At 45.4% G+C, this 25,654-nt stretch overlaps 2 protein-coding genes across 9 annotated transcripts in view; one reads left to right on the forward strand and one right to left on the reverse strand.

Moving 5' to 3' along the window:
* The first annotated feature begins 887 nt into the window (after positions 1–887).
* Positions 888–8,993, forward strand: ASB8 (ankyrin repeat and SOCS box containing 8). 5 transcript variants are annotated; one of them, XM_011936253.1, is made up of 5 exons: positions 964–1,022; positions 1,224–1,360; positions 2,979–3,140; positions 5,195–5,299; positions 6,801–8,112. In XM_011936253.1, the coding sequence occupies exons 3-5, from the start codon at positions 3,012–3,014 to the stop codon at positions 7,431–7,433; spliced, it is 867 nt and encodes a 288-aa protein (XP_011791643.1). In that variant the 5' UTR covers positions 964–1,022; positions 1,224–1,360; positions 2,979–3,011; the 3' UTR covers positions 7,434–8,112. The 5 variants fall into 5 exon arrangements, with proteins under 5 accessions (XP_011791641.1, XP_011791642.1, XP_011791643.1 ...); XM_011936254.1 differs by having other exon boundaries at positions 1,017–1,071; XM_011936251.1 differs by lacking the exon at positions 1,224–1,360 and having other exon boundaries at positions 888–1,022; positions 6,801–8,993.
* A 1,667-nt stretch (positions 8,994–10,660) lies between these two features.
* The window catches only part of PFKM (phosphofructokinase, muscle), a 48,386-nt gene continuing 33,392 nt past the window's right edge, over positions 10,661–25,654 (reverse strand). For all 4 annotated transcript variants that reach the window (XM_011936260.1, XM_011936259.1, XM_011936261.1 and 1 more), the window contains 19 exons: positions 23,360–23,549; positions 22,937–23,102; positions 22,141–22,185; positions 21,587–21,695; positions 21,378–21,473; positions 21,033–21,125; positions 18,900–19,025; positions 17,390–17,454; positions 16,836–16,899; positions 15,881–16,030; positions 15,351–15,421; positions 14,904–14,991; positions 14,665–14,817; positions 13,798–13,962; positions 12,920–12,981; positions 12,581–12,692; positions 11,633–11,732; positions 11,446–11,551; positions 10,661–11,201 (listed from right to left, as the gene is read on the reverse strand). In XM_011936260.1, coding sequence (XP_011791650.1) covers positions 11,057–11,201; positions 11,446–11,551; positions 11,633–11,732; positions 12,581–12,692; positions 12,920–12,981; positions 13,798–13,962; positions 14,665–14,817; positions 14,904–14,991; positions 15,351–15,421; positions 15,881–16,030; positions 16,836–16,899; positions 17,390–17,454; positions 18,900–19,025; positions 21,033–21,125; positions 21,378–21,473; positions 21,587–21,695; positions 22,141–22,185; positions 22,937–23,102; positions 23,360–23,549 — 2,106 coding nt within the window. In that variant the 3' untranslated portion in view covers positions 10,661–11,056. The remainder of the gene's footprint in view (positions 11,202–11,445; positions 11,552–11,632; positions 11,733–12,580; positions 12,693–12,919; positions 12,982–13,797; positions 13,963–14,664; positions 14,818–14,903; positions 14,992–15,350; positions 15,422–15,880; positions 16,031–16,835; positions 16,900–17,389; positions 17,455–18,899; positions 19,026–21,032; positions 21,126–21,377; positions 21,474–21,586; positions 21,696–22,140; positions 22,186–22,936; positions 23,103–23,359; positions 23,550–25,654) is intronic.

Below are 25,654 nucleotides of genomic sequence, written 5' to 3' on the forward strand. Positions count from 1 at the left end.
AAAAAGGACAATCTCACCATGGTGCAGTGGCAGGAAGTGGAGGGCATATTCCTACCTGGCAAAATTCCTTTGAGTCTGGAGCTCAAAGGAGGCTCACTCCTCAGACCAGGTCATGAACTTTCAGTTCACCATCCTCTCACTGATGTACATGAACTGTCTGGGCCTGCTTTAAATCTCTAATTGGTTAGATTTGGTTGCTTAGAACAAGCTTTGGGGAGTAGGTGTGGGGCACTCTGGTTAAACAGGCTGCTGGGCAGACCACAATTCTTGCAGTCTGCCTGAATGGGCTGCTTCACTCCTTCCATGCACCACCACCATGTGCTGCTGACTTTAAAATGTTTATGCTTTGCACAGAAAGTCTGTCACTCAGAAGTGTCATCATGTCTTTGCACAGGAAGGTTCATTAACCCTAATAAGAGTTATAAATAAAGGTCATTTATTCCTCTACATTCAGAATACTATACCTCCTGGGTGGTTGAGTTTGTCTTTGATATGGTTTACTTGAAGGAGAGTGGACAATGTACAGGAGGGTTCCAAGGAGCATAGATTCGTTCCACCATTATGAATAATGCTGTAAGTATTTTTATTTGTCACAGACACTTCTTATTAGGAGTTTAGTCTCTTAAGTAACTGAACCATTGTGGATGGACCCCCTGCTGGCCTGGTCCATGCAGGTGCAACCATATAGAATCGGCCCAACGCCCAGGGTTCCTGAGCTTTTTTTTTCCCCACTGCCGGACCAAGACCCGAACCCTGCCGCTGTGGCTGAGAACGCTGCATTGAGACTGCGCACAAATCCTCTGTGTAAAAGGAGAAAGTAACCCCGTAACGAGGCCTAGTGAGGACGGAAGCTGCTGCACAAGTCTGCGCAGGCGCGCCCCAGTGACGAACACTCATCAGTACGCAGGCGCCCATCTTAGTTGGTCTTGTCCTGTAAACAGATGGGCCTGCCCCCGACAGCTTCTGCTTCCGGGTCACGCCTTGACAGCGGCTTTCAACACCCACCTTAGCCCGGCAATTCGGTGAGTGCGGTCCTTGGTGCGGGTCTACAGCCAGGTGTCCTAACCCAGGGTACCACGCCCAATAACGCTTCCTCTACTCCCCGATCGAAGTGCTCTAGCTCTCGAGGCTGAGACTTAGTTCCGGGCCTTAGGGGGCAGATCCGGGAGGGGTTGGTCCGCGTCTGAGGACCCCTAGCGCGAATTTGCGTGATTCTCTTTCAGTACCAGACCTGCCGGGATTGCTGCGATCTGCTGGGAGCCCGTGCGGAAAGTGACACCGCACGTCCTTGCATTTCGTACCCTTGCCCCCTCGCCCCCTAGCCTCAGCTAGACAGCTGCCGCGACCCCTCCCGCAGCAGGTGCGGTGGGATTAGGGGCGGTGCGGAGGGGGCGGGGCCGAGGCCTCCCTCGCATCAGAGCCGTTGTGTCTTCTTTTCCACTTTGCTTTTTTTTTTTTTTTTTTTTTCAGCTTCGCAGTAAATGCCCTTTGGTGTTTTCTCTGGATCCCGTAGCAAAAGAAAACGAGGGAGACAGGGCTTTCAGCTCTAGCAGAGGATAGGGCCTTCCAAGGGAATCAAACTGTACACGGGCTGCTGTCTGGTGAAATCGAATTTAGATTTCCTTGACCCTTCCTCACAGTGAATGCTGTCAATCTGCCCTGAAGTTTCATTCCTTTACCGGGAGCTTCCAGGCAGTAGCAGACCGCTGACCATACTCTCAGGAGTTCTTACCCCGGAGTCCAAGAGCGCCCGGAAAATGAGTGCAGAGTTTAGTTTCATCAGATTATCATGGCCCAGAAATGGTTAACAAAACCACTTTATTTATTTATTTTAGTTTTTGAATTTTTTTGTAGAGACGGTTGGGTTTTGGGGTCGTCTCGCCATGTTGACCAGGCTGGTCTTGAACTTCCGGGTTCAAGAGCTCCTCCTGCCTTGGCCTCCCAGAGTACTGGGATTACAGGCAACAGAACCACTTTGGTCCAAGCCTCCTGCTTTAGATGCTCTGTCTTCTGCTGCTGTTCTTGGAATTACCAACTCAAAGTCACCTCTGTATTTTTTTTTCCTTGAAACAAAAAAGTTGTAAGATGCAGACACTTGTCTCAGAGCAGTTTTGTGGCTACTGGAGAGATTAAAACCTCAGGTGATCCACCCACCTCAGCCCTCCAAAGTGCTGGGATTACAGGTGTGAGCCTTTAACTCATTTTAAAATCTTCAAATTTTCCTAAAACAAAGTATATTTTATTATTGTGAACTATAATTTTTTCCTAGTTTTATATAGATGACTCTAGGGTAGTTATACTTGTGCTTTCCTTTCTTATTTTAGAATATTACCTCAAATATTTCTTTTTTCTCTTCTGAAGACATTTGAAAATATTTCAGATGCCTTTTCATTATTAAGATAAATATATTTGCTCCATAGCCTTCTTCCTATCTTGTCACAGATGACAATCACTTCTATACTGTTTAGTCGTAACCAACCAATGTTTGTTAAATACCTACCTTTTGTGAGATTCTGTGGCTGGCCTTACATGGATGAAAGAGTAGAAGACAAAGTCCTTGCCTTCCAGTTGATTACAGTATAGTTGGAGAAACAATATGTACATAACTATATTGCAAGGCCCAGTGTTATAAATAACTTAATGGTGGTGCTGATCATAAAAACCACAAAAATTCAAAGAAGGAAAATAATGTTTTGTGACCTCCTCAGCCTTTTAAAAATCCTATTCCTTGCCTAGTCTTGTTTGTAAACCACACAGAGCTCCATGGGGGTCTTAGTACCTCTTAGGGAAATCTTGTGTCCAAGTTTATCGAACTCCCTAGGCAACTATTATCCAATTCCTTATGATTATGAAAATAGTATTAATCATTCCTTGAAATCTGCTTTTAGTATTGGGAAGGGAAGGCCTCAGAAAACACCTAACCCTAAAGATAGGCGTGCTCAGTGATATTGTATATGCCAAAAACTTCTTTGTTTCAGGCAGTTTGGAGCATGTGAACACCTCGAGCCTTGATGAGTTCCAGTATGTGGTATATTATGCAAAGCATTCAGAGCAAATACTCTCTCTCAGAGCGCTTAATCCGAACAATTGCTGCCATCCGTTCCTTCCCACATGATAATGTAGAGGACCTCATCAGAGGGGTGAGTGTGCTGGTATTGACAGGAGAGTCCTTGAGATGTGAAGTGGGAAAGCTCTGTAAATCCTCATGGATCACAGATTTGCAGCTTTGTCTCAACCCAAGATCACAGGGAGTTTTTATATTTTGCTAACTGCACTAGCTTGATCATTAAAATGTATTTCCCCTATGTTTGCTTTGCTTCCCTTCTCCCTTTCACTTTGTGTATCTGACATTTTTCTTCATGGAATATGTTCTCAATAACCCTAGTCTCATGTTCTTTGTAAAAATATCTAAGTATGATGCATATGTAATCCATTGAGCTCAAAGTCTTCTATACATGTTTTATTAAGAGAGGAGGTGAGCAAAGCAGAGGTGGTTTTTATTTTTATTTTTTGAGACAGGGCTTCACTTTTGTCACCCAGGCTGGAGTGCAGTGGCGCAAACATGCCTGACTGCAGCCTTGACCTCCTGGGCTTAAGCGATCCTCCCACCTCATCTCCCTCAAGTAGCTGAGACTACAGGCACATGCCACCCATGTCCAGCTAATTTTTTTTTTTTTTTAATTTTTGTAGAGACGGGGTTTCACCGTGTTGCCCGGGCTGGTCTTGAATTCCCAAGCTCAAGCGATCCACCTGCCTTGGGTTCCCAAAGTGCTGGGATTAGAGGTGTGAGCCACTGTGCCTGGCTACAGGGGTGTTCTTCATACCTGGGTTATAATAATTACATGGAGAGATTTTTACTTACATTCTATGTTAAAAGCAGCTACCACTTCTAGCTCTGTAGAGGATATCAACCTCTAAAATGCATGGTAATTATAGTTTAAGAAAACACCTTAACCATCTGATGTTTAATCACCGCTCTTCAATAATTGTTATATGACTGGTATCCTAGAAGGTCTTTACTATCCTCTTCTATTTATTTTTCTTGTTGAAGAGAAGTTACAGAGTAATTTTTTGATCACCAGAAAATGCATCCAGATGGTTACTTCTGTATATTCTAAGACTTCAGGCTCCTCATTTACAGCCTGGATCTCTGTAGCTGCTTCAGAGTTATTGGGCACAACTGGAGAAGGAAAAGTCATCCAGTGTTAGCTTATTCTCAGCAAAAGTGGTGTCAGAAGACTCCGCAGTGGAAACCTTGTCACATTCTAATTCTAGCTCTGCTGCTGAGTCATTCAGTGACTTTGGTCTGACTGGTATCTCCATCTCCTATGATTTTTTTTTTTTTTTTTTTTTGAGACGGAGTTTCCCTTGTCGCCCAGGCTGGAGTGCAGTGGCTCAATCTCAGCTCATTGCAACCTCTGCCTCCCAGGTTCAAGCAATTCTCCTGCCTCAGCCTCCCGAGTAGCTGGGATTACAGGCGCCCGCTGCCACACCTGACTAGTTTTTGTATTTTCAGTAGAGACAGGGTTTCACCATGTTGGCCAGGATGGTCTCAAACTCCTGACCTCAGGTGATCTGACCGCCTCAGCCTCCCAAAGTGCTGGGATTACAGGGGTGAGCCACCGCGCCCAGCCTGTCCTTTGATTTTGAATAGAAGCACCAGCAAAGGCTACATGGTAAAGAATGCTGATACTTAGAGGCTACTTTGAAGATGTTTATGAATAAGGAAAAATAGTGTTAATATGATGCCACTATTAGTGATGGTCATTTGCTGAATGACCAAAAATGCATGCCAGTTCTGGCCTCAGTCTGACAGACTCACTTTCCTACTTTTTCAGAGCATAGTGGCCATTGAAAGTGGATTGCTGGTCCAGCTTTCATGCCTGATGACAAGGTTTCCAGTGCTTTGACACATAAGATTATGTCTTCAATAATGTCCAGATGACCATCTGGCAGGCTCCCTTGTGGAGGAACTTAGTAACTTGATCTAAGGAATTAACAGTTGTTTTCCTGCATCTTCAGTGTACTCCTTTGGTTTGGACATTGGCATATTAATTAATAGAAAAGGAAACAAGGAACTAGCAGTGTACCTATAAAATACAAAACGCTCTGTCCCCTGGACTCAGTTCTGAATTCTGTCCTGCTGGGCAAGCCAGAGCTGAGCACACTGACTGAAGTTGTCTTCTGCCCACAGGGAGCAGATGTGAACTGCACTCATGGTACACTGAAGCCCTTGCACTGTGCCTGTATGGTGTCAGATGCTGACTGTGTGGAGTTACTTCTGGAAAAAGGAGCCGAGGTAACGTTTTTAACACATTCACATTAATAATTCACTAAAACTTGAGCTTCATGCTTTCTTAGAATTTCTCCCCATCACTCCTCCATCTCTTCCCTCCTCCAGTCTGAAATTCTAACTCAAGGTAATGTTGGCATAGCCAATATTAAGGAAAATGTAATGGTAAATATATAAAATGATCTAAGGATTTCATTCCTTTGCCTTTCTGTCTGCACCCTGCTTGCCCCATTTTATGGTGCTGATACTCTGCTTTTCTTTCTTCTCCTTAACTTAAGCTGTCACTGGCCATCACTTCAGGAAGCTTACCTTGTAGGTGCTGTTTATATTTCCATTTAGTCTTCTCATTGCTTATTGTCTATCCAGGAAATATAAACGCAGAGATCCCTCAACTCTAAATCTAAAGTACCCTTAAAAGTACTTAAAGTACTTAAGAAGTGGTACTTAAGATAGGTTTTAGCCAAAAGAAGGTTGAACTTACTTAAATGTTTCAGGGTTTTCTGTTTTGTTTTGTTTTGTTTTTTTCATTGATGAGGGAATATGCTATTTGGAAATGTGAAGAAAAAAACTGCAAGTGATGCTGACTGTCAGCAAGCCAGCTGCTTTTCCAGCACTGGGAGATTTGTGTTCTTCCTATCACATACTTTCATTTGGGTTCTCTTGTGAACCCACAGCGTATTTTTGGAAAGATCTGACTTACATTCTAACATTTTGAACTTCTCTGTATGGTTAAAGAACATAGCAAAAGCTATGTTTTTCAGTTTGATTGCTACATTAGCCACAGGCTACAGAAAAGGTCAGGATAAGTAAAATAATCCAAAACTCTGTGTAGTCAAGCAACTTTCCAGTAAATATCTTTCTGAGCAGTTACAGGGACTTAGACTTCCTCTATTCCTGCCTTACCCTTTACTCTGTGGTAGAGTTTCTTTTTTTTTTTTTTTTTGAGGCGGAGTCTCGCTCTGTCGCCCGGCCTGGAGTGCAGTGGCCGGATCTCAGCTCACTGCAAGTTCCGCCTTCCGGGTTTACGCCATTCTCCTGCCTCAGCACTACAGGTGCCCCGCCACCTTGCCCGGCTAGTTTTTGTATTTTTAGTAGAGACGGGGTTTCACAGTGTTAGCCAGGATGGTCTCGATCTCCTGACCTCGTAATCCGCCCGTCTCGGCCTCCCAAAGTGCTAGGATTACAGGCTTGAGCCGCCGCGCCCGGCCCATGTGGTAGAGTTTCTAACGAATAAATAAACATTGCAGCAAAAACCAAAATAATGCAGACCAGCTAGTCAATGCACATAATAGTGTTGACTGTTTGAGGACAGTTCTTTTCCATTTTGCTCCTAAGTTCCTGTCATATCTTCATATTTATCACCGGCACTCCCTGGGAGTTGCTTGTTGACCCCCTTGTTCAGAGCACTGCATAGCAAAGGTAGTGGGTAACCATGTAAGCTTCTTTGCTGCTGTCCTGTCTTCCTCTCAGTAGTCTGTCTACTGTAATAGTTCCTCCCTTTTTACAGGTGAATGCCCTGGATGGGTATAACCGAACAGCCCTCCACTATGCAGCAGAGAAAGATGAGGCTTGTGTGGAGGTCCTATTGGAGTATGGTGCAAACCCCAATGCTTTGGATGGCAACAGAGATACCCCCCTTCACTGGGCAGCCTTTAAGAACAATGCTGAGTGTGTGCGGGCTCTCCTAGAGAGTGGGGCCTCTGTCAATGCCCTGGATTATAACAATGATACACCGCTCAGCTGGGCTGCCATGAAAGGAAATCTTGAGAGTGTCAGTATCCTTCTGGATTATGGCGCAGAGGTCAGAGTCATCAACCTAATAGGCCAGACACCCATCTCCCGCCTGGTGGCTCTGCTAGTCAGGGGACTTGGAACAGAGAAAGAGGACTCTTGCTTTGAGCTCCTCCACAGAGCTGTTGGACACTTTGAATTGAGAAAAAATGGCACCATGCCACGAGAGGTGGCCAGAGACCCGCAGCTATGTGAAAAACTGACTGTTCTGTGCTCAGCTCCAGGAACTCTAAAAACGCTTGCTCGCTATGCCGTACGCCGTAGCCTGGGACTCCAGTATCTCCCTGATGCAGTGAAGGGCCTTCCACTGCCAGCTTCTTTGAAGGAATACCTGTTACTTTTAGAATAGCCCGGAGAAGGTGTTTGCACCATCATGCAGGCAACTCTGGGTGAGGTTGTGCCTGCAGTACTCTTTGTCACAGAAAACAGAAAAACAGTTGTTCCTGTTGTGTGGTTTATAGATTTTGAAGCAACATGTCACAACAGTAACCTCCATAGCACCTCCCCTTCCCAAACCAAACAACCAAACAAAAAAAAATCCCTCACTTTTGTTTTCTGTTTATTGCTTACTTGGCTTTTTATATTGCACTTTGCAAAAGAAGTCTCCCTCAATCCTCCCCCTTAGGGAAGGAGTCAACAGTGCAACTAAATTTCTTTAGGAAGATGGAAAGTACTTAAAGAATGTGTGTGTGGTTTTCCTTTGGGGACATGGTTAATGGTCCAGAAGAATCCCTTCTAGAAAGCATTTTAGGCCAGGCACGGTGGCTCACACCTGTAATCCCAGCACTTTGGGAGGCTGAGGCAGGCGGATCACCTGAGGTCAGGAGTTCAAGACCAGCCTGACCAATATGATGAAACCCCATCTCTACTAAAAATACAAATATTATCCAGGCATAGTGGCATGCGCCTGTAATCCCAGCTACTCGGGAGGCTGAGGCAGAAGAATTGCTTGAACCTGGGAGGCAGAGGTTACAGTGAGCGGAGATCACGCCATTGCACACTCCAGCCTGGGCAACAAGAGCAAAACTCCATCTCAAAAAGATTTTAATTGATCTGTGAAAAAATTTAAGAAAATCACAATTTCAGCTAACAACAATTGTGTCCCAAAGATGAGGATACTATAACCTCAAATGATGCAGATCCAGAACTGGGCTGGATGACATCCCTAGTGTGCCATGTCCTGGGGCATTCAGAAGGGACTGGAACTCTTTCCCCTCATCAAAGGAAACAGCAGTCTTTGCCTGTTTCTCTTGGTTGTGCCCAAGGGCTACACAGTAGCTCTGAAATAATAAGAGCTCTGCAATAACAGTAATAAATAGCTCTGAAATAACAGTCCTAAGCTAAAGTCCTGAGAACTTCTCTTGTAATGCAGCTTTTTCTCTTCCTGAGAGCCAGTGTGTTCTAATGAGCTTCGCAGGCAGTTCCTACACCTACAGTGTGTGTTCCAGCAGGGAGGACTTACGGGCTGGGCTGCCTTTTCCCATGGGTCTTCATTCCCAATGGAAAGCTCATTCTGCTTAGTTTGAAATTATATTTCTTTCAGTTGTTCTGGAACCTTTGCTGTTTATTGATTTATACAATACAATTGGCGGGAGGGTGGACTTGGGATGGGAGTGGGAAAAGCATATAAGAGCTTCTTTTGTGATGGTCCATCTACCCAAAAGAGATCTGCTTTAGTGAACAATACTCTTTCATTTCATGTTTCTAAACTAGATCAAGTTGTTATTGATTTTAGATGACTCGTATGCAAATTTGAAAAACTTTTTTTTAAAGCTGATTGGGAGCTACAAACAATGAATGGAATCTACTGACACAGCTAATTGGAAAACAGATGTCTTTTGTCCTATTGATGCTGGTGTTTAAAAAACACCATTAAAAAAAAAAGAGGAATAAATAGTTCTAAAAGCAAGTTTGGCAATTTCTACTTTTCCTACTTTTCTCCAACCCCCCTTAGAAAAAGTTCTTCTTTTACTGCCTGGCTGTACAATGTAACTTTTCATCCCAACCTTTCTCCCATTAGCAACAGTCATTCTGGGCATTGCTGGAGTGAACAGGAGGGCTTGGGCAGAGTATCTGAAGAGCTTCCCCTTCTTTTATACCTTCTCCCACCCCAAATTTGGAATTACTACTTTTATGTTCTCAACTCCAGCTGCACATAAAATTACTAAGAAAGCTTTTTAAAGACACTGGTGCCAAGACTTCACCTCATACCAATTCTTTGGAATTTTCTGGTCTCTGGGGGCTTGAGTGCTTCAGATGTAGCCAGGAATGAGATCCCACTGCATTAGTCAGTGGGTGTCAAGTCTAGTTGTTAATTAGAACCACCTAGGAAAAATTTTAAAAATACTAAGGCCCAGGCTCCACCCCTACAGATTAATTTAATTGGTCCAAAGCAGACCTAGTAGGGCTGGCCGCAGTGGCTCACGCCTGTAATCCTCACACTTTAGGAGGCCGGGTGGGAGGATCATTTGAGACCAGGAGTTGAAGTCCCCATCTCTACAGAAAAATAAATAGACCTGGGCATGAGTATGTTCAAAGGCCTCAGGTGATTTTAATATTCTGGTAGATTTATAAACTGCTTTAGATGTTATTTCATTTCTCATCATAGACACTTAATATTCTGGAAAGAGAAAGTTTTGTCCATGTGGGAAAAAATGTTACCTGTTTCTCAGTTACTTCATAATCACTCGTGGTTGGTGGCTAATAACTTCTGCTTCACCTCCACTTAAGAGTTCAAACACAATTTCGCTTATCTTTTTAGCTCTGGGGAAATAGCATGCACCTTCATAGGTTTTCGTTTTTTTGTTTTTAAGTGGTCTTCACTATGCCTTTTTTTCCCCAGATCGTATCATCATCCTAATTTTTTTAGTCTTTACAGAGTGACATTTTCCCTCTGATTAGCTTCCCCTGAGCCATCCTTCCCTCTTCATTTTCTCGAGGAAACAGCTCTAAGATTAAAGATAGGAAAGAGAACCTATAAATCAATGGCAGTTAGCATTTAAAATGTTCTGAATGAATGCCTGAACTTTCCCTTTCACTTCATTTTCATAGGCCTTATGGCTCTGGGGATTTGATATGGCATGGTAAGGAAGCAGAGGAATGGGGAATGAGGATGAGGTTTAAAGTCAGAACTGAATTTTGAGTTCTACTTGAATAATATTGAAGGAGACATTATGTAATCAATCATCTTGAGCTCCAGTGTCCTCCTTTCTGAAGTCAGGCTGTCACCATTACCCTCCAAAAGCTACTTTGAGGATTCAATGATGAAATGCCTACCACAGTGCTTGATATTTATTGTTAATTTCTCTTCCCACTGAAGAACTGTGCAAAGAGTATCTGGCTGCCTTAATCCCTGACTCCAGCAACAAACATTCTCAGTCACTATTTAGAACTGTTTTTAGAGTTTGGCAGTGATAATTTTTCAGACAGCCAGCAAGTAGTGTACTAGAGATAATCCCTTCCTCCACCCCCTGTGATACCCTTAACATCTTTACTGCTTCATCAGGCAAGTGTCTGATACATGGGGCTGACAGTATTACATTCCACTTGGGAAGATGATAACAGGAGAAGCGAAAGCACAGTGACCAATTGGCATTTATTAGTGTAGTTACAATTTGTCACTGTAGTAAAAGTAGTAGAGGAACCAAGACTCTTTGTTATCACAAAGAAATAAATAAAGCTTATTTTTAGGAAAATTCTAACTGAGCAAGTGATATCTAGCAGTAGCACTAGAGGTGCCCAGCCTTGTGTGACAGATAAAGCTGGGGCAGAGGTCATGTTAAATTCTACCTAAAAGGAGCTCCCACCCACTGCCCCCTCCTCCAGCTCCTGGCCAGGACTGATCATGGCTGCAAGGTACAGAATAAAAGGAAACCTAATGAAAAAAATAGCTAAAACACTGAGAAGATGTGGACTTATCAGGGGGTGAGCTGACCACGATCAGATAATCTGTTCCCCTCACTCCAGAGAGGTTTAAACAGCAGCTTCCCCAGACCGCTTCCGGGTGATGTGCTCCAGGTGGGCATGGTCTGAAGTGTCCAAGTCAATCTCGTACTTGGCTAGGATTTTGAGGATGGGCCTCAGTTTCAGCCACCACTGTTCCTTGGGGATTCGATGCCTACAGAGGAATGAGGTAGATGATGATATAATCTTTTAGTACCGTAATCAACTTCTACCAAAAGTTTATAGAAAGAAGTTGGACAGAAGAGGTTAGATTTAGGACATGTGCATCACATCTGAAATGGGTAAGAATACAGGTGTTACTCCTTAAAAAAAAAGGATTAAAGACAGTGAACAGGTTGAGGACAGTAGAGCTTGAAACTACCAGGGAGAGAACCACTCCAGAAAGCAGATGTACTCACTCAAAATCTGTCTGGTCCCGCAGCTCAGTCACTGGTTGGAAGAGCAGAGCCCTCTTACGCATCCCCAGAACACAGCCCGAGTCTGGAGTATTGGCAAAGATCCGCCCTGCAATAAGGGATGGTCAATCAGCTTCTATACTGGGGAACTAGCCTCTACAGAGGGCACTCGGTCTCTCACCCCACCTACCATTACGGTAACTCTCTTTGATTTTCCCAGACATCCAGTTCATAGCCTTGGCACCCATCTTAGTGGCAAAATTCCTATCAAATGGGGTTGGGCTCCCACCCTGGAGAAAGAAACATAAAAATTACAGAGGGAAGGACTCTAATAAACTGGCAGAGATATCGAGACACACAGAGAAAAAGGAAAGATGGGCCCCAGGTTTACGGCCCAAAACAGGAATCCAGAAATCAAACTATGAAAGGGTGTCCTGAGGCAGTGCCAGGATCCAAGGCCAGGCTGGCCCAGCACATTTGGCCATGCATCAGATAAAGAATAACTAATTAAAGAAGATGATTGGCCCCACAATCCCCTCTTTTAGCTCCACAGCTGCCAGATCCTGTTTTAGTCTTACTGGCCAAAGGGTCAGCTGCCTGCCCCTCTTCAGCCCAGCAGCTTTTGTTGGTCACTGTCAATGATGACATAAAAGTGTTTTTTGTGGCCCAATCTGGCTGCCCTTGGTAGCACCTCAGAATAATATAAAATATCATACAGATTTTCTTTGAATTAAGAGGAAGCAGGTGGGAAAGTGGGAATGTTTGGAGATATTTTTGTTACAATTGGGAGTGAGAGGAAGGTGCTACTGGCATCTAGTGGGTAGAGACCAGGGATGCTGTGCAACTGTCCTACAGTGCATAGACAGCTACCCATAACAAATCATCATCCAGCCCCAAAAGGCAAAGCTGCCGAGGTTGAAAACCCTCCCCTAAATGAAAAGGATAGACCATATAATCTCTAAAGTCATTCCCAGGATAAAGATGTTTTGATTCTATGACTGTAAGAGACTGCAGGCCCATGTTCTATGATGGCATTAACAGGCTCCTCCAGAAGACTGGAAAAGGCCAGTAGAAGCCTCAGTGGCTGTTGGCAGGCATGGCTGTCTGATGAAGGGCATGACTAGGGTGTCTTCCCTACCTGCTGCATGTGACCAAGCACATTCTTCCTGCTGTCGAAGATGCCCTTCCCTTCCTCAGAGTATAGGTTGAAAATGAAGTCCGTGGTATAGTTCTCATTGCACTTTTCATTCCTGCCAGGTGGAGACCAAAAGCCTGTGACTCTGTGGTTGGCTTTCCATCCCCCCTTTCTGCCTTTGTTCTTTCCTTTCAATTTTTATCTCCTCCCAGGATTCAAGGGATAGGCTGGCCCCCTCCCTTTATATGTACAGATTCCTCAGGGTGTCCCAACCCTGGCCATTCTATGAGTTTGAGCCAAAGCTTATTTTTCTTCTCCACTTAGGAACCATGGATGAGGTACCTTAACACCAAGCCCCTTTTCACAGTTGTTTTCATCTTTTGCACCAGATGTTCAACATTTGCCTGAAAATGAAAGAGTAAATCCTAAGCCTAATCGGGAGTGGAGAAGGTTGGGTATAAATCTCTCTTCTTCCACACCACACCTCTCCAGGAAGGAAGAGAGACATGGAAGAGAGTTGTTTACAATCCTGGGCCTCAACTGGGCCTAATTCCTTTAAGAAGCTCAGTGTGGACTAAAATTTAAACAATGACTCCAAATGAGACAGAACTGGAAGAGGGAGGGGGCACTACAGACAGCTGCAGTAACTGTCAGTGTTCAGCCCCTCACCCTCTCCAGTCTCCCTTTCCAAGCCTTTCTGGTTCCCCTTGCCTCAGAGGGCTGACTTGTGGTCCCAGTGTCAGTCCTAACACTTTATGTCTCTGTTTTGAGACAGCATCTCTCTCAAAAGCAGAACGGGAGTAAGGGAAATCTGAAGGGGAGACATGATATAGTAAAAAAGATCACTGACTTTCTCAATCAGTTAAACTATCTGCTCACTTAGGAGTTTAGAAAAGCTTTTTAGCCTCTCTAAACCTTTCTACGTTATACGGAGATAGTATCTTCTTCGCATGTCTATTGTGAAGATAAAATGCAAAAATGCCCACAAAGGGCTTAGCACCAGGGCACCTGATTCAAAATGAGCATTCCAACAATAGCAGCTGCGGTCATGCCTGTGAGGTGACACCAGAAAATGCCTGCATAGTGCTCTTTCTGGTCTTCACAGGATTCCACAGACCAACCAGCTCTGTCCTCAACTTGAGCTCTCATAGTTCAGATCACTGTGGAAACAGTCTGGAGACAGGGGAGAGCTACCTAGCAGGCTCTGGGTGGCCAGCTACCTGCAGATCTCGAATGGTGAAGGGCTCCTCAAAAATGTAGGCAGCATCGGCCCCAGCTGCCAGTCCAGCCATGGTGGCCAGGTAGCCACAGTAGCCACCCATAGTCTCAATGATAAACACCCGACGCTTGGTGCCAGCTGCTGACTGCTTGATGCGGTCACAGGTCTGCAAGGACAATGGGTTATAGTTAGAAAGACATGATCAGGGGCCTGATTCTTGTCACTCTTTAATCTTTGCCACTAATTAAACTCTAGAACTATATTCTCCATAGGCTGGCAGGGCCCCTAGAGCAAGTTCTTGCATTTAGGGTAACAGGCATATTTGCCAACCACACTGCAGAACGTCTCTCCTGGGAAGGAAGCTGTACCTATCCTTTCTACTGCTCAGAAAATTAGACTGCATGATCTCAGAAAGAAAAAACAAAACATTTGGTATTCAGGGTATTGGTGCATTTCCAGGTGAGGAAACTGAACACTGTGTCACCCAGGCCGGAGTAAAGTGGCACGATCTCTGCTCACTGCAACCTCTGCCTCCCAGGTTCAAGCAATTTTCCTGCCTCAGCCTCCCAAGTAGCTGGGATTACAGGTGCCTACCACCACACCCAGCTAATTTTTGTTATTTTTAGTACAGATGGGGTTTCACCATGTTGGCCAGGCTGCTCTTGAACTCCTGACCCCAAGTGATCTGCCTGCCTCAGCCTCCCAAAGTGCTGGGATTACAAGTGTGAGCCACCACACCCAGCCAAAGAATCGTTTTCAAACATTCCCATTTGTTTGGTACAAAGAGAAGCTCACTTTTCAGGACCACACTCAGTTGAAGGATTATAATCCTGGCCAAAAGGGATGGGAAGTGGTGGTGGGCTCTCACCGTGCAGATAGTATTGAGTGCTGTGTCAGCCCCAACGCTGAAGTCTGAGCCAGGGACGTTGTTGGAGACTGTAGCAGGAATGACCACAAATGGGATGCAGAGCTCATCAAACTGCTTCCTGCCCTCCATCAGTTCCAGGCCACCTGTGTAGGCCTAAGAAGAAGAGAGCACAAGGGCAGGATTGGGGAGAGGGAGAGGAGATGGGAGGGAGAGAGGGAGACACAGTGGCGGGCACTCACCTCAAAGCCCCCAATGATGACAAGGCCCTGAATGTTAAACTTAGTTATATTGGCACTGATCTGTTCAAAGCTCTTCTTGGGTAGAGTCCTAGTTGACCAGTGATGGGGGGGATGGGAATGGGAATTTGCGGAAGAGACAGGAAAATTGAGGGAGAGAAAAGCTAGAGTTAGAGGCACTTTATTTTTAATTTCTTGACCTGTGCCCCACTCCCTGGCCCACTCTCTCAGTCCTATCCAAGGATACATACTGGAGTTCTAAATTGCCAGAGCTGCTAAAAGATGTTGAGATGGGCATGTCTGCCCTCTTGGCAGCAACTGTGAAGTTGGGGGTGGAGGACCCAGACAACAGGGTGGTTGAAGCAGACCCTGGCATAATGAATTGATACCCAAATCCAAGGGCAACTTGAAGAGGTCACTGGGACGAGGTGCCTCTGCAGTACTACTTACCTTTTAGTCCCAAGTTTAGAGCCACCTTGGCCAGTCCAGCCCCCAACATAGCTCCAGCCAGCTTCCTCTATCTGTGGGGAAAAGCCACAGAGCTCTGCTCAAAGCTAAAGCACTAGGAGGCCTGTGTGGGACTGGTGCCACTGCTTGAGTTCTAACCCCACCCCTGGATCCCCCTTGGCTGGAAGAGGTTCACCAGGTATTAGCTTTTCCCCATGCAGTGAACTTCTTCTACCCTTACTGCTCATTCACCAATATTAAGCATCTACCTATGCCAGGCACTGTGCTGAGCTTTGAGATAGAGAATTAAATAGGACATGTTGTTTGCAATGGTGCATTCCAGTAATTCCTGCCTGTTCCTACTGCCCTAACATTAAATATCTACTTCTGCCTGGACCCTGAGAGAGGAGAGAGAGGTAGTGAGGAACAGAGGAAGCCAAGAGAATGGACAGGTCATTCTTGCTACACTTATCTTCCCTATGACTGCTCCTGGGTCCTAGAATATGTGCCCTTCTTCCTTTTAGTCCCCATACCTGCCCCTTGGCCAGGCCCTCAAAACCATCATGGACAACGAGCACTCGGTTGCCCTGGATAAGTCCAATCCTCACAGTGGAGCGAACAGCAGCATTCATGCCTGCAGCCGGAGCCCCCACATTCATCACAGCCACTGTGTGCGAACCACTCTATACAGGAGGAAGCAGGGGAAAAAGGAGGACAGAAACCCAGTGTGGGAACAGGGAGGAGGTCAGTAAAGGAGGCAGAGCTCTGAACCCTTGTCATCCAGGGATCAGGACATCTGCCTGAGACAACACACACCCCTCTCCCAAGGAATGCCAGCACAACTTGCTGCCACATACTATGGAAGCAAAATTCTTGATCACAGATCAATAAACAAAGCTGCTGTCCCCTATCTCAGATATCAATATTATACAATGAATGAGAGACCTTCCAGAGCAGCACTTCGCAAAGTGTGATCCTTGCATCACCTGCATCAGAATCCACTGGGGGAGCCTGTTAAACCTGCGTATTCCTGGCCTCTACCCAGATATGAATCTCCTCTGAGAGAGGGGCCCAGGAGTTTTCATGTTTAATAAGCAACCCAAACAATTCTGGTAATATACTCAATAATGACAACCACAACTCCAAGGGAAGAAGTGGCTCAGATACACTTAGATGTGATTATTCCCAGATATTCCCAGAGAAAAAGTACATAAGCCCTCTTTCCCATTCTTTGCATGCTATCTTGCCAGTCCTGAAGTGGGCATGGGTCTGGTGTTAGACATATCCAGGGTACACTGAAAAGGGGGCTAGCATCTGGGGTGGTTAAGAGAAAATCATTATAATAGGGCCAGGGACCCAGCACTGAAGATCAGAGTGGCGCAGAGAAGTTGCTAAGGTTTATGTTGTATGGACTGTGGTAGCACTTTATGAAGAGAGACTAGGGGAGTGAGAAGGAAAAGGGGAGAGGGCAAGTCAACTTGCCAGTACCTTAGATACCGGGGGTCTGACATGAGCTAGAAGCTTGTATACCTCCCAGTTGTTCATGAAGCTCCTGTAGAAGTACAAATAGAGAGAGGTGTCTTTAGGCCATTCCCCACAGCCAGCAGCCATGGGGATCCTGGTCTGAACTTTTGCTCCCAGAGGGAAGTTCCATAAGGCAAACCTCTGAGGACAGAACTGGGGCAGAGCAGGGACAGGGCAGGGGCTGCAAAGGGGCCACTAGTTCATCCAACACTTTGCACTCTTCTCCAGGCACTGTGCTCGGCACAAGAGACTGTCCCTTGCTTAGAGGAACTTATCATCTAGCTGGGGCTCACATATAGAAATAACAGATTATAAAAGGATGATGCCAGGGACTGCATCCCTGAGATGAACTGATCCTTCCAGACACCTCACAACTAACTTTCTTGGGCAAGAACTTGCTGCAGAGAGAATCAGAAAAGGAAGCAGCAGAAGCTTATGTTTTGGGCCTGGAGTCATGGAGATCTTTGACTTCGGGCATCTGATTTCTGTAGCTAGTGAGCTTCCCATCATTTCCTCACCGGCCTCTCAGCTTCAGGGCTTCATCAAATTTCTTCTCACCCATGGCCTTGGTCACATCTTTGGTCTGAGGGGGGAGCACAGTGACAGTTTCAACTCCAGGGTCACAATTCCGCACAGCTGGATTTCTATCCCACAATCAAACTCTGCCCATCTCTGGGATTGTGACTAGATCCTGCCCATTCTATACTCCACCTTTCCTATGCCCCTAAACTTTCACAGAAGTATTTTTGTTTTTCCTGAGCAGCAAAAGAAAAGAACTGATTCTATGCTCTATTTTATTTTATTTTAATTTTTATTGTTTTGAGACGGAGTCTTGCTCTGTTGCCCAGGCTGGAGTGCACTGGCGCGATCTTGGCTCACTGCAACCCCCTGCCTCCTGGGTTCAAGCGATTCTCCTGCCTCAGCCTCCCGAGTAGCTGGGATTATAGGAGTGTGCCACCACACCCAGCTAATTTTTTTTGGTATTTTTCACCACGTTAGCCAGGATGGTCTCGATCTCCTGACCTTGTGATCTGCCTGCCTTGGCCTCCCAAAGTGCTGGGATTACAGGTGTGAGCCACTGTGCCCAGAACTATGCTCTGTTTATTAGAAGTATGGATAGAGTGGAAGAATGCTCACAGATAAATAGTATCTTCCATTCCACACCCAGGTCCCCAGCCTTAAAGCAGCCTCTGAAGTCATGAGTAAATGAAGATCCTACAGGTAACCAAGTTAGGAAGAAGGACTGATCCCTGCTGTGTGCTTCTCAACTACTGATTTCAGCTCTGTGGGCCAGTGCCTTCGCTTTGGAGCTTTCACAGATACATTTCCAAGCAAGGCTGCAGGTCACTGGGACTCCTGGGTCTCAGAGAGAAGGAGGCCGGGAGAAGGGGAGCATTTAGAACAGCCCTCAGAACCAGGCCAGATACCCTAGCTCTCGCTCCCAGCCTCCCAGCCACCATGTTCACTCTGTGGTATCAATGGAGTGATTCCTTCATAGTAAGGGCCACCATTTCCTGAGCACTCAACATTGGCTAGGTACTGCATCACATACTAATATAGCTTATCTCTAATCCTTACAATAACCCTCAATGTGAGCATTAGTGACCTTATGTTGGTTCAGAGAAACATGTTCAAGATAGAAATCATAGAGACAAAAACTACCCAGCTAGAATTTAATAATATTCTCCTGCTCTTAATAAAGTTAGGAGGAATATTGCATTCTTCTTCCAATAAAGACATGATAAAAATGTTTGAGGTTGTATATTATGAGATACTGGGTTTCATTACTAAGGAGGATGTAGAATCTCCCACCTTCCTTAGGAACATTTTACTGATGGGAACACTGAAGCTTAGTTAAGAGCTCCTATGCAAAACCCACTGTGTTTTTTCCCCGTATGTCTCTTACTGTACCATCTTGCCTTTCCACCTGCTCTTAAACCAGTGGCCTTAGATGTTGGTCTCATGCCCCATGAACTCCAAGGCAGGGGCTTGAGACTGTTAAGAAAGGGGTTTAGAATCAGTACTTACCACCTGGACACATTCCATGAGGGGCAGGCGCACAGCCTGGTTACCAGAGAGGCTTACTACACAGGCTGGGGTATCTGGGGTCCCCTCCAAAAGTGCCATCACTGCTTCCACACCCATTCTGCTGCCCTGCAGGAGTCCAGAGAACAAAGACAGTCTGGCTCAGGCTGCCTCATCTTGGCTCAGCCTAGAGAGTCAGGATACTTGAGGCCTTTTCCAAATCACAAGATTGAGTCTCACAATTAAGAATGCAGCAAAGAACTTACTGGGCTTTACCTACCCAAACAGATTTCATCTAAAGCTTGATGACTCTGTATTCTTGCCATTGGAACCTCAAGGATTCTACTTGGTTCTAGAGAAACATGCCCACTACAGTAACCAACAGGATTACTGGGGCTTAATAATGTTCCCTTCTTATTGACAAAACAAGGTAGGAGATTGCTTTGCTCTTCCAATGAAAATAGGATAAGAAGGTTTAAACTGAGTGTCTAAGGTTGGGATTACATGCCTGTAATTCCAGCATTTTGGGAGGCCGAGGCAGGTGGATCACCTGAGGTCAGGAGTTCAAAACCAGCCTGGCCAACGTGGTGGAACCCCGTCTCTATTAAAAATACAAAAAGCTAGCCAGGTATGGTGGCGTGTGCCTGTAATCCCAGCTATTCAGGAGACTGAGGTAGGAGAATACCTTGAACCCGGGAGGTAGAGATTGCAGTGAGCCAAGATTGTGCCGCTGTACTCTAGTCTGAGTGATAGAGCAAGACTTCATCTCTAAACAAAAAAAAAGACTGGTCCCAGTGGCTTATGCCTGTAATCCCAACGTTTTGGGAGGCCGAGGCAGGCAGATCACAAGGTCAGGAGTTCAAGACCTCCTGGCCAACATGGTGAAACCCCATCTCTACTAAAAATTTAAAAAATTAGCCGAGTGTGGTGGCAGGCACCTGCAATCCCAGCTACTTGGGAGGCTGAGGCAGGAGAATCCCTTGAACCCAGGAGGTGAAGGTTGCAGTGAGCTGAGACCATGCCACTGCACTCCAGCCTGGGAAACAGAGCAAGACTCCATTTCAAAAAAAAAAAAGAAATACCACTATATACCTATCAGAATGGTTAAAATTTAAAAAAGTTTAAAAATAAAAAAGTGACAACCCCCAAATGCTGATAAGGATGCAAACATAACAGGTCGTTTATAAATTGCTGACGGAAATTAAAATGGTACAGCTATTCTAAAAACAGTTGGGCAGTATCTTTGAAAAAAAATTTTTTTCAAGAAACAAAAAACTACCATACAACCCAATTGAACTCCTGGGCAATTACTCTGCAGAAATGAAAACTTAAGTTCACACAAAAAGCTGTACACAAATGTTCATAGTTGCTTTATCCCTAATAGCCATAAATTGAAAACAACTCAAATGTCTGAATGATTAAACAAACTGTAATACGTCCACTCCATGGAGCACTGCTCTGCAGAAAACGGCAAACTATAGAAACAAACAACACCTTTGATAAATATCTAGAGAATTATGCTGAGTAGAAAAAAAAATCCTAAAGGGTTGCATATTATGCAATTCCATTTATATAATATACATGAGATTAAAAATTAGAGACAAAGAGACAGATTAGTGGTTGCCAGAGGTTAAGAATGAGGAGGGATGGGTGGGGGTAAAGTACATGTGGCTGTAAAAGGACAACATGAGACATCCTGTGGTAATAGAAATGTTCTGTAGCTTGACAATATCAATGTCAGTATCCTGGTGATGATATTGTACTACAGTTTTGCAAGATGTTACCACTGAAGGAAACTGGGCAAAGGGTATGCGGGACTATCTCTGTATTATTCTGTACAATTGAATGTGAATCTACCATTATTTCAAAATTCTTATTAAAAATATATGAAACAAAACGAAACAAAAAGATATTGCTCCTCACCATTAGGAAGGCAAAGTCTCTCATCATTTTTGTAACAGAAGAGGACCCTCAAGTGTATGGGAATGGGTCAGTGGCCAATGCAGCCCAAAGGCTGGTGAAGAGGCAACACAACCAGTGGTGTAAGTCCCTATCTGGTGAAGTGCAGCCCTGAGGAGGAAGGACTACAAGGTTGAGGGTTTTAAGGCATGAGGGCCACAGAGCTCAGTGACTTACCAGAATTCTGTCAAAGGCCGATGGCGTCCCACCCCTCTGCACATGCCCCAAGACAGTAACCCGGGTGTCATATCCCAGACGCTTTACCACCAGCTGAAGGGACCAAGAGAGGTACAGAGAGAGGGTTACGCAGAGTCAAAGGAAGAAAACAAGCAGAGACTTGGGTGAACCGTGGACAGCTCAGCCTCTTGTCTTGTAATGGTTCTTTGTGGGAGGCAACCAGGGGCAGGGACCCAGGGAGAGATGTGCAGAAGGACCAAGGGGAGAAGCAGTGTCAGGAGACTCAGAAGCCAGAAAGGAACGGGCTATGGAGTCTGAGGCCTATCTGGTTTCATTCATACGAACATTCTTGATGTCTTCTGAGGTGATTGGTTTTCCATTCTTGTCAATTGCACCCTCAGCCACAATGATGATGTTGAGACGAGAACCACGAGTCCTTGTCTGGTTGAGAACAAAGGGTAAAATGATCAATGGAATGAAGCTGATGGGTAGGAAACAGATCATCAGTGGAACAGGGTGAGGGATTTCTTAAGGGCAAAATAAAGTGCCAGTACCTCGCTGAGTCGGCGACAAAGGTGCTCCTCCCAGTCATCATCTGGTGGACATTCAGGAATAAAAACCCAGTCGGCCCCACAGGACAGAGAGGTGACAAGGGCCAGGTATCTGAGATGAGAGGCAGAAGCGTCCTGCTAGAAGTTGTATTCTACAAATAGCCTCATCCATACCCAACAAGTTCTCCTAGTTCTCATAGTTGATAAAAGGTCTGGAGAGCCTCCATTTTATTCTTGGGGCAAGTGTAAGAGCACCAGGGCCCCTCAATGAGATTCTGTCTCTAACGGACACCTTCTACTTATGTTCACCTGCCACAGTGGCTTCCAGCCTCAGAGCACTGCCCATTCTTTACACCAAGCGTGTGCCTGAGCACGTACACACATACGTGTGTGGGGATGTAATGGAGGGGGATGGAGGCAGGAAAGGGAACCACACCACAAGGAGCATGTGCACCTCCAGATCTGCTGCTACTGAGAGACCTCACTGGACTATCCGGGGAAAAGGAAAGGGCTATTGCTAGGTCCACGGAATAAATGGGTCAGAATGAGGATCTTACCCACAGTGGCGGCCCATCACTTCTAACACAAATGTCCTCTGGTGGCTGCAAGAGATAGACATAGGACACAGTCCAAGAGACCATATGGCCAAGATCAAGCCACCACCCACATCTAGGCCAATTACCCTCTCTGGGAGATACACGTATGCTGCCAGGCCTTCTAGCAGACTTCCTGAGACCAGGAAGACCTAGGGGAAATACTTTAGCCACAAGGTATCCTTCCCAGGCCCGAGAAAACACAGCAGTAAAAGGTATCTATATAGAGGTTCTGTTCCAGAGAGGAACCGGGTCAGGGAAGGAAAGGAGAGAAAAGGATAAGAAGTGAAGGGAGGACTGGACTAACTGGAATCCTCTAGGATTACCGTGGGGTAAGCGATTACCCTTCTATCCTCCCATCCTACACTGCCTCCCTCCAGGTCCTCTTATCTCTGAGCCATGGTGGTCATAGCAGCACTTACACTTTCTATGATATGGTTGGGAAGTGTAGCTCATGTCTGGGCTCCCTAGATTTGCCCAGTCTGAAGAATAACCCTTTAGCCCAAAGATATGAAAGACCTCAGAGCTGCATATTTGGACAGTGGGCCAGACAGTGGCAAAAGGCAAATCATATATCATTAAGGGAGCAGTGCAATTTCAGTGCTCTAGATAATTTTTAGTTAAAAATTGTGTTCTAGCCCCAGAAAACTGGTCATTATAGTCACCATAGCTCAAACACTTCAGTCTTCAGCAGCCTCTAGCCCTTTAGCCTGTCCTAGCTGCCATCTTCTTACACTGCCTACCTCCCAAGTCCCCTTACCTCTGGGCAGTGGTAGTGATGGCATCTACAATTTCCATGATCCGGTGCAGGGCAGAGTCAGTGCCAATGGTCATATCGGTGCCACAGAAGTCATTGTCAATTGACCCAACCAGGCCCACAATGTTCAGGTAGCTGGACTTCGTAGCCTCCTCATCTGTGATCTTACCTGACAATGAGAAGCAAACCAGGAGCCACTGGGTGAGGTACCTGGCATGCCTAAAGAGGAGATATCTAGAGAGAGAAGAAACTCTAGCCAAAAGGAATTATAGACAATACCAGAAAAAGGGGGCAAAGACTGCCTATTTGTGTCTGGGTAACATTTTTGTCCAATGGGAGGTAAAAGGGGGGCAGGGGTGATGTGTGTGTGTACACGCATGCACATATCGACACAAATAAGCAATACTGTTGTGAAAAATCTCTTACCTGCTTTCTGGAGGTCACCCAACAAGTCACTCCACTCAGAACGGAAGGTGTCAGCCCCAGTGAGGCTGCCATCACCCCCAATGACACAGAGATTGGTGATCCCACGCTTCACCAGGTTGTAGGCAGCTCGGAGTCGTCCTTCTCGTTCCCGAAAGTCCTTGCACCGGGCACTTCCAATCACCGTGCCTCCCTTTGGAACAGGTAGAAGTCAGCTCTCCAGAGACAGGGCTCAACATGCTGAGATATCCCCTATTCCAACGCTGTGATGGCCTAACATAACTGTGTGAGTCCCTAGAAAGTTCCTTGACATCCTTAAGAGTGATCTGTCCCTTCCAAAGGAAAGGGAAATGATGCTGGCTGAGGCATCAGAGAGTCATTCCCATATTTTGCTATACATCTTAGAAGACTGCTAAGAACCCGTTTCATTGAAGGCTTTGTCATTCCATGACTATCCTACAGAGAAAAAGTGAATACACACATATCTGTTGGCTTCTCAAATAATCTCCAACTTTCACATCTTAGAAGCAGTGACTCCAGTCTTTAGAAATTCTCCCTAATGGCCTGACATTAAATTATTATTAGGAGTTCATCCCAATGTGTTTTGTAGTATTTTTCCTCTCTCTACACTGAGATTTCTAACTGTACCCAGGTACTGCCAATCCTTTCCCCTCAGCTCCTTGTAATCCATAGTGCCAATGGCAGAAGCTGCAATATCCAGGTATTCACAGGAAAAATAGCTCTGGGTAAAGAAAGCCTTACAGATACCCCAAGAGAGGTATCTATAAGTCCCTGGGAAATTAAGGCTTTCTATCCTTGATTAGGTTTTCATATCTTTTTTTTTTTTTGAGACGGAGTCTGGCTCTGTTGCCCAGGCTGGAGTGCAGTGGCCGGATCTCAGCTCACTGCAAGCTCCGCCTCCCGGGCTTATGCCATTCTCCTGCCTCAGCCGCCCGAGTAGCTGGGACTACAGGCGCCCACCACATCGCCCGGCTAGTTTTTTGTATTTTTTTTAGTAGAGACGGGGTTTCAACGTGTTAGCCAGGATGGTCTCGATCTCCTGACCTCGTGATCCACCCGTCTCGGCCTCCCAAAGTGCTGGGATTACAGGCTTGAGCCACCGCGCCTGGCTGGGGACAGTTTCAAGAAGTGGGAACAGTGCCAAATGCTTCTGATAACTGGTCTAAGGTAAGGCCTGAAAGGTTGAACTTGTGAACAAGAAGTCATTGGTGAGCACTGATGTCAAAGCTCACTTATGACATCACTAAGGCAAAGCTCCATGAAGTCTAGAAGCCTAAGTTCACACCCTTAAGTTGAAGGCATCAAAACCAAAAAAATCTGTGAAGAGAGGGGCTTTTCAGTAGCTTGAGAAATAGCCTATGTGTGTGAAAGCTACAAGGTCAAAAGTCAACACAAAGTCATCAATGCTTTAGGAAAGACGAAATGAAGTCAGCTCAATAAGATCAGAATAGATATGAAACTAAAGTTTGTTTTCCAGCCTGTCACAAGGCCTATGGGATTCTCTTCTGGATACCTGGAGTTCTGGAGTATGAACTTGTAATTTTAGGAAATAAGGGAAAAAACTGTTCTGAAATGTATAGGTTGGAACATTGTTTCTTGCTCCCAAGTTGAGTAAATGTTCCTGCAAAAACTCTAACTTAATGCAATCCTGTTGGTATATACCCAGAGTTAAGAGAGACAAACGACTCAAAGGTTTTCAGTACAAAAGCAAACAACAGATGGTGGACAGGGACTATCCAAATCAGTTGGGCATAAGAAAAATATCACAATAAGGAAATTATCTTCTCCCTCTGCCTTCTTCTTACCTCAACCCCACCAACTTCCAGAAGTCATTCATCCTGTCTCCAAATTGAATACCTGAGTATCTTCCTAGAAACCCAATTTTAGGATGCTCTTTGTGCACCTGGTACCTATGCCTCAAACCCCTAGTTCCCTAAAAATCACAAACTTTGGGGTACACAAATAGTTTATACTAAGGAGCCCCAGTAATTCTCTGAGCTCTCCCAGCCAGTCTGACTAGCCTAGTCTGGCCCCAAGCCAGTCCTGGCCAGAGTCTCCTTGGCTGTTCCATGTTGCCCTAAATAAACCTCTATGGCAGCTGTCTGACTTATTAGAAGCAAGACGAAGGATAAGATTACAGGCACCATCCAATAAGTATTCTGGGTATAGTCAGGAGGGGCTCTGGAGAACATCATAAGCACGTAGTTTGGAGTCTCCAATTACGGCATATTGGGAAGAGGTTTTAGAAAGAAGAACTGTGGGTGATGGGTCTCTATG

Source organism: Colobus angolensis, unplaced genomic scaffold (genome assembly GCF_000951035.1).
Source record: "Colobus angolensis palliatus isolate OR3802 unplaced genomic scaffold, Cang.pa_1.0 Scaffold151, whole genome shotgun sequence".
NCBI lineage: Eukaryota > Metazoa > Chordata > Mammalia > Primates > Cercopithecidae > Colobus > Colobus angolensis.

Coding starts and splice junctions, on each gene's coding strand:
- ASB8 (XM_011936251.1), top strand. CDS start 3,012: ATGAGTTCCAGTATGTGGTATATTATGCAAAGCATTCAGAGCAAATAC. Junction 3,141..5,194: donor TAGAGGACCTCATCAGAGGG/GTGAGTGTGCTG, acceptor TTCTGCCCACAG/GGAGCAGATGTGAACTGCAC. Junction 5,300..6,800: donor TTCTGGAAAAAGGAGCCGAG/GTAACGTTTTTA, acceptor CCCTTTTTACAG/GTGAATGCCCTGGATGGGTA.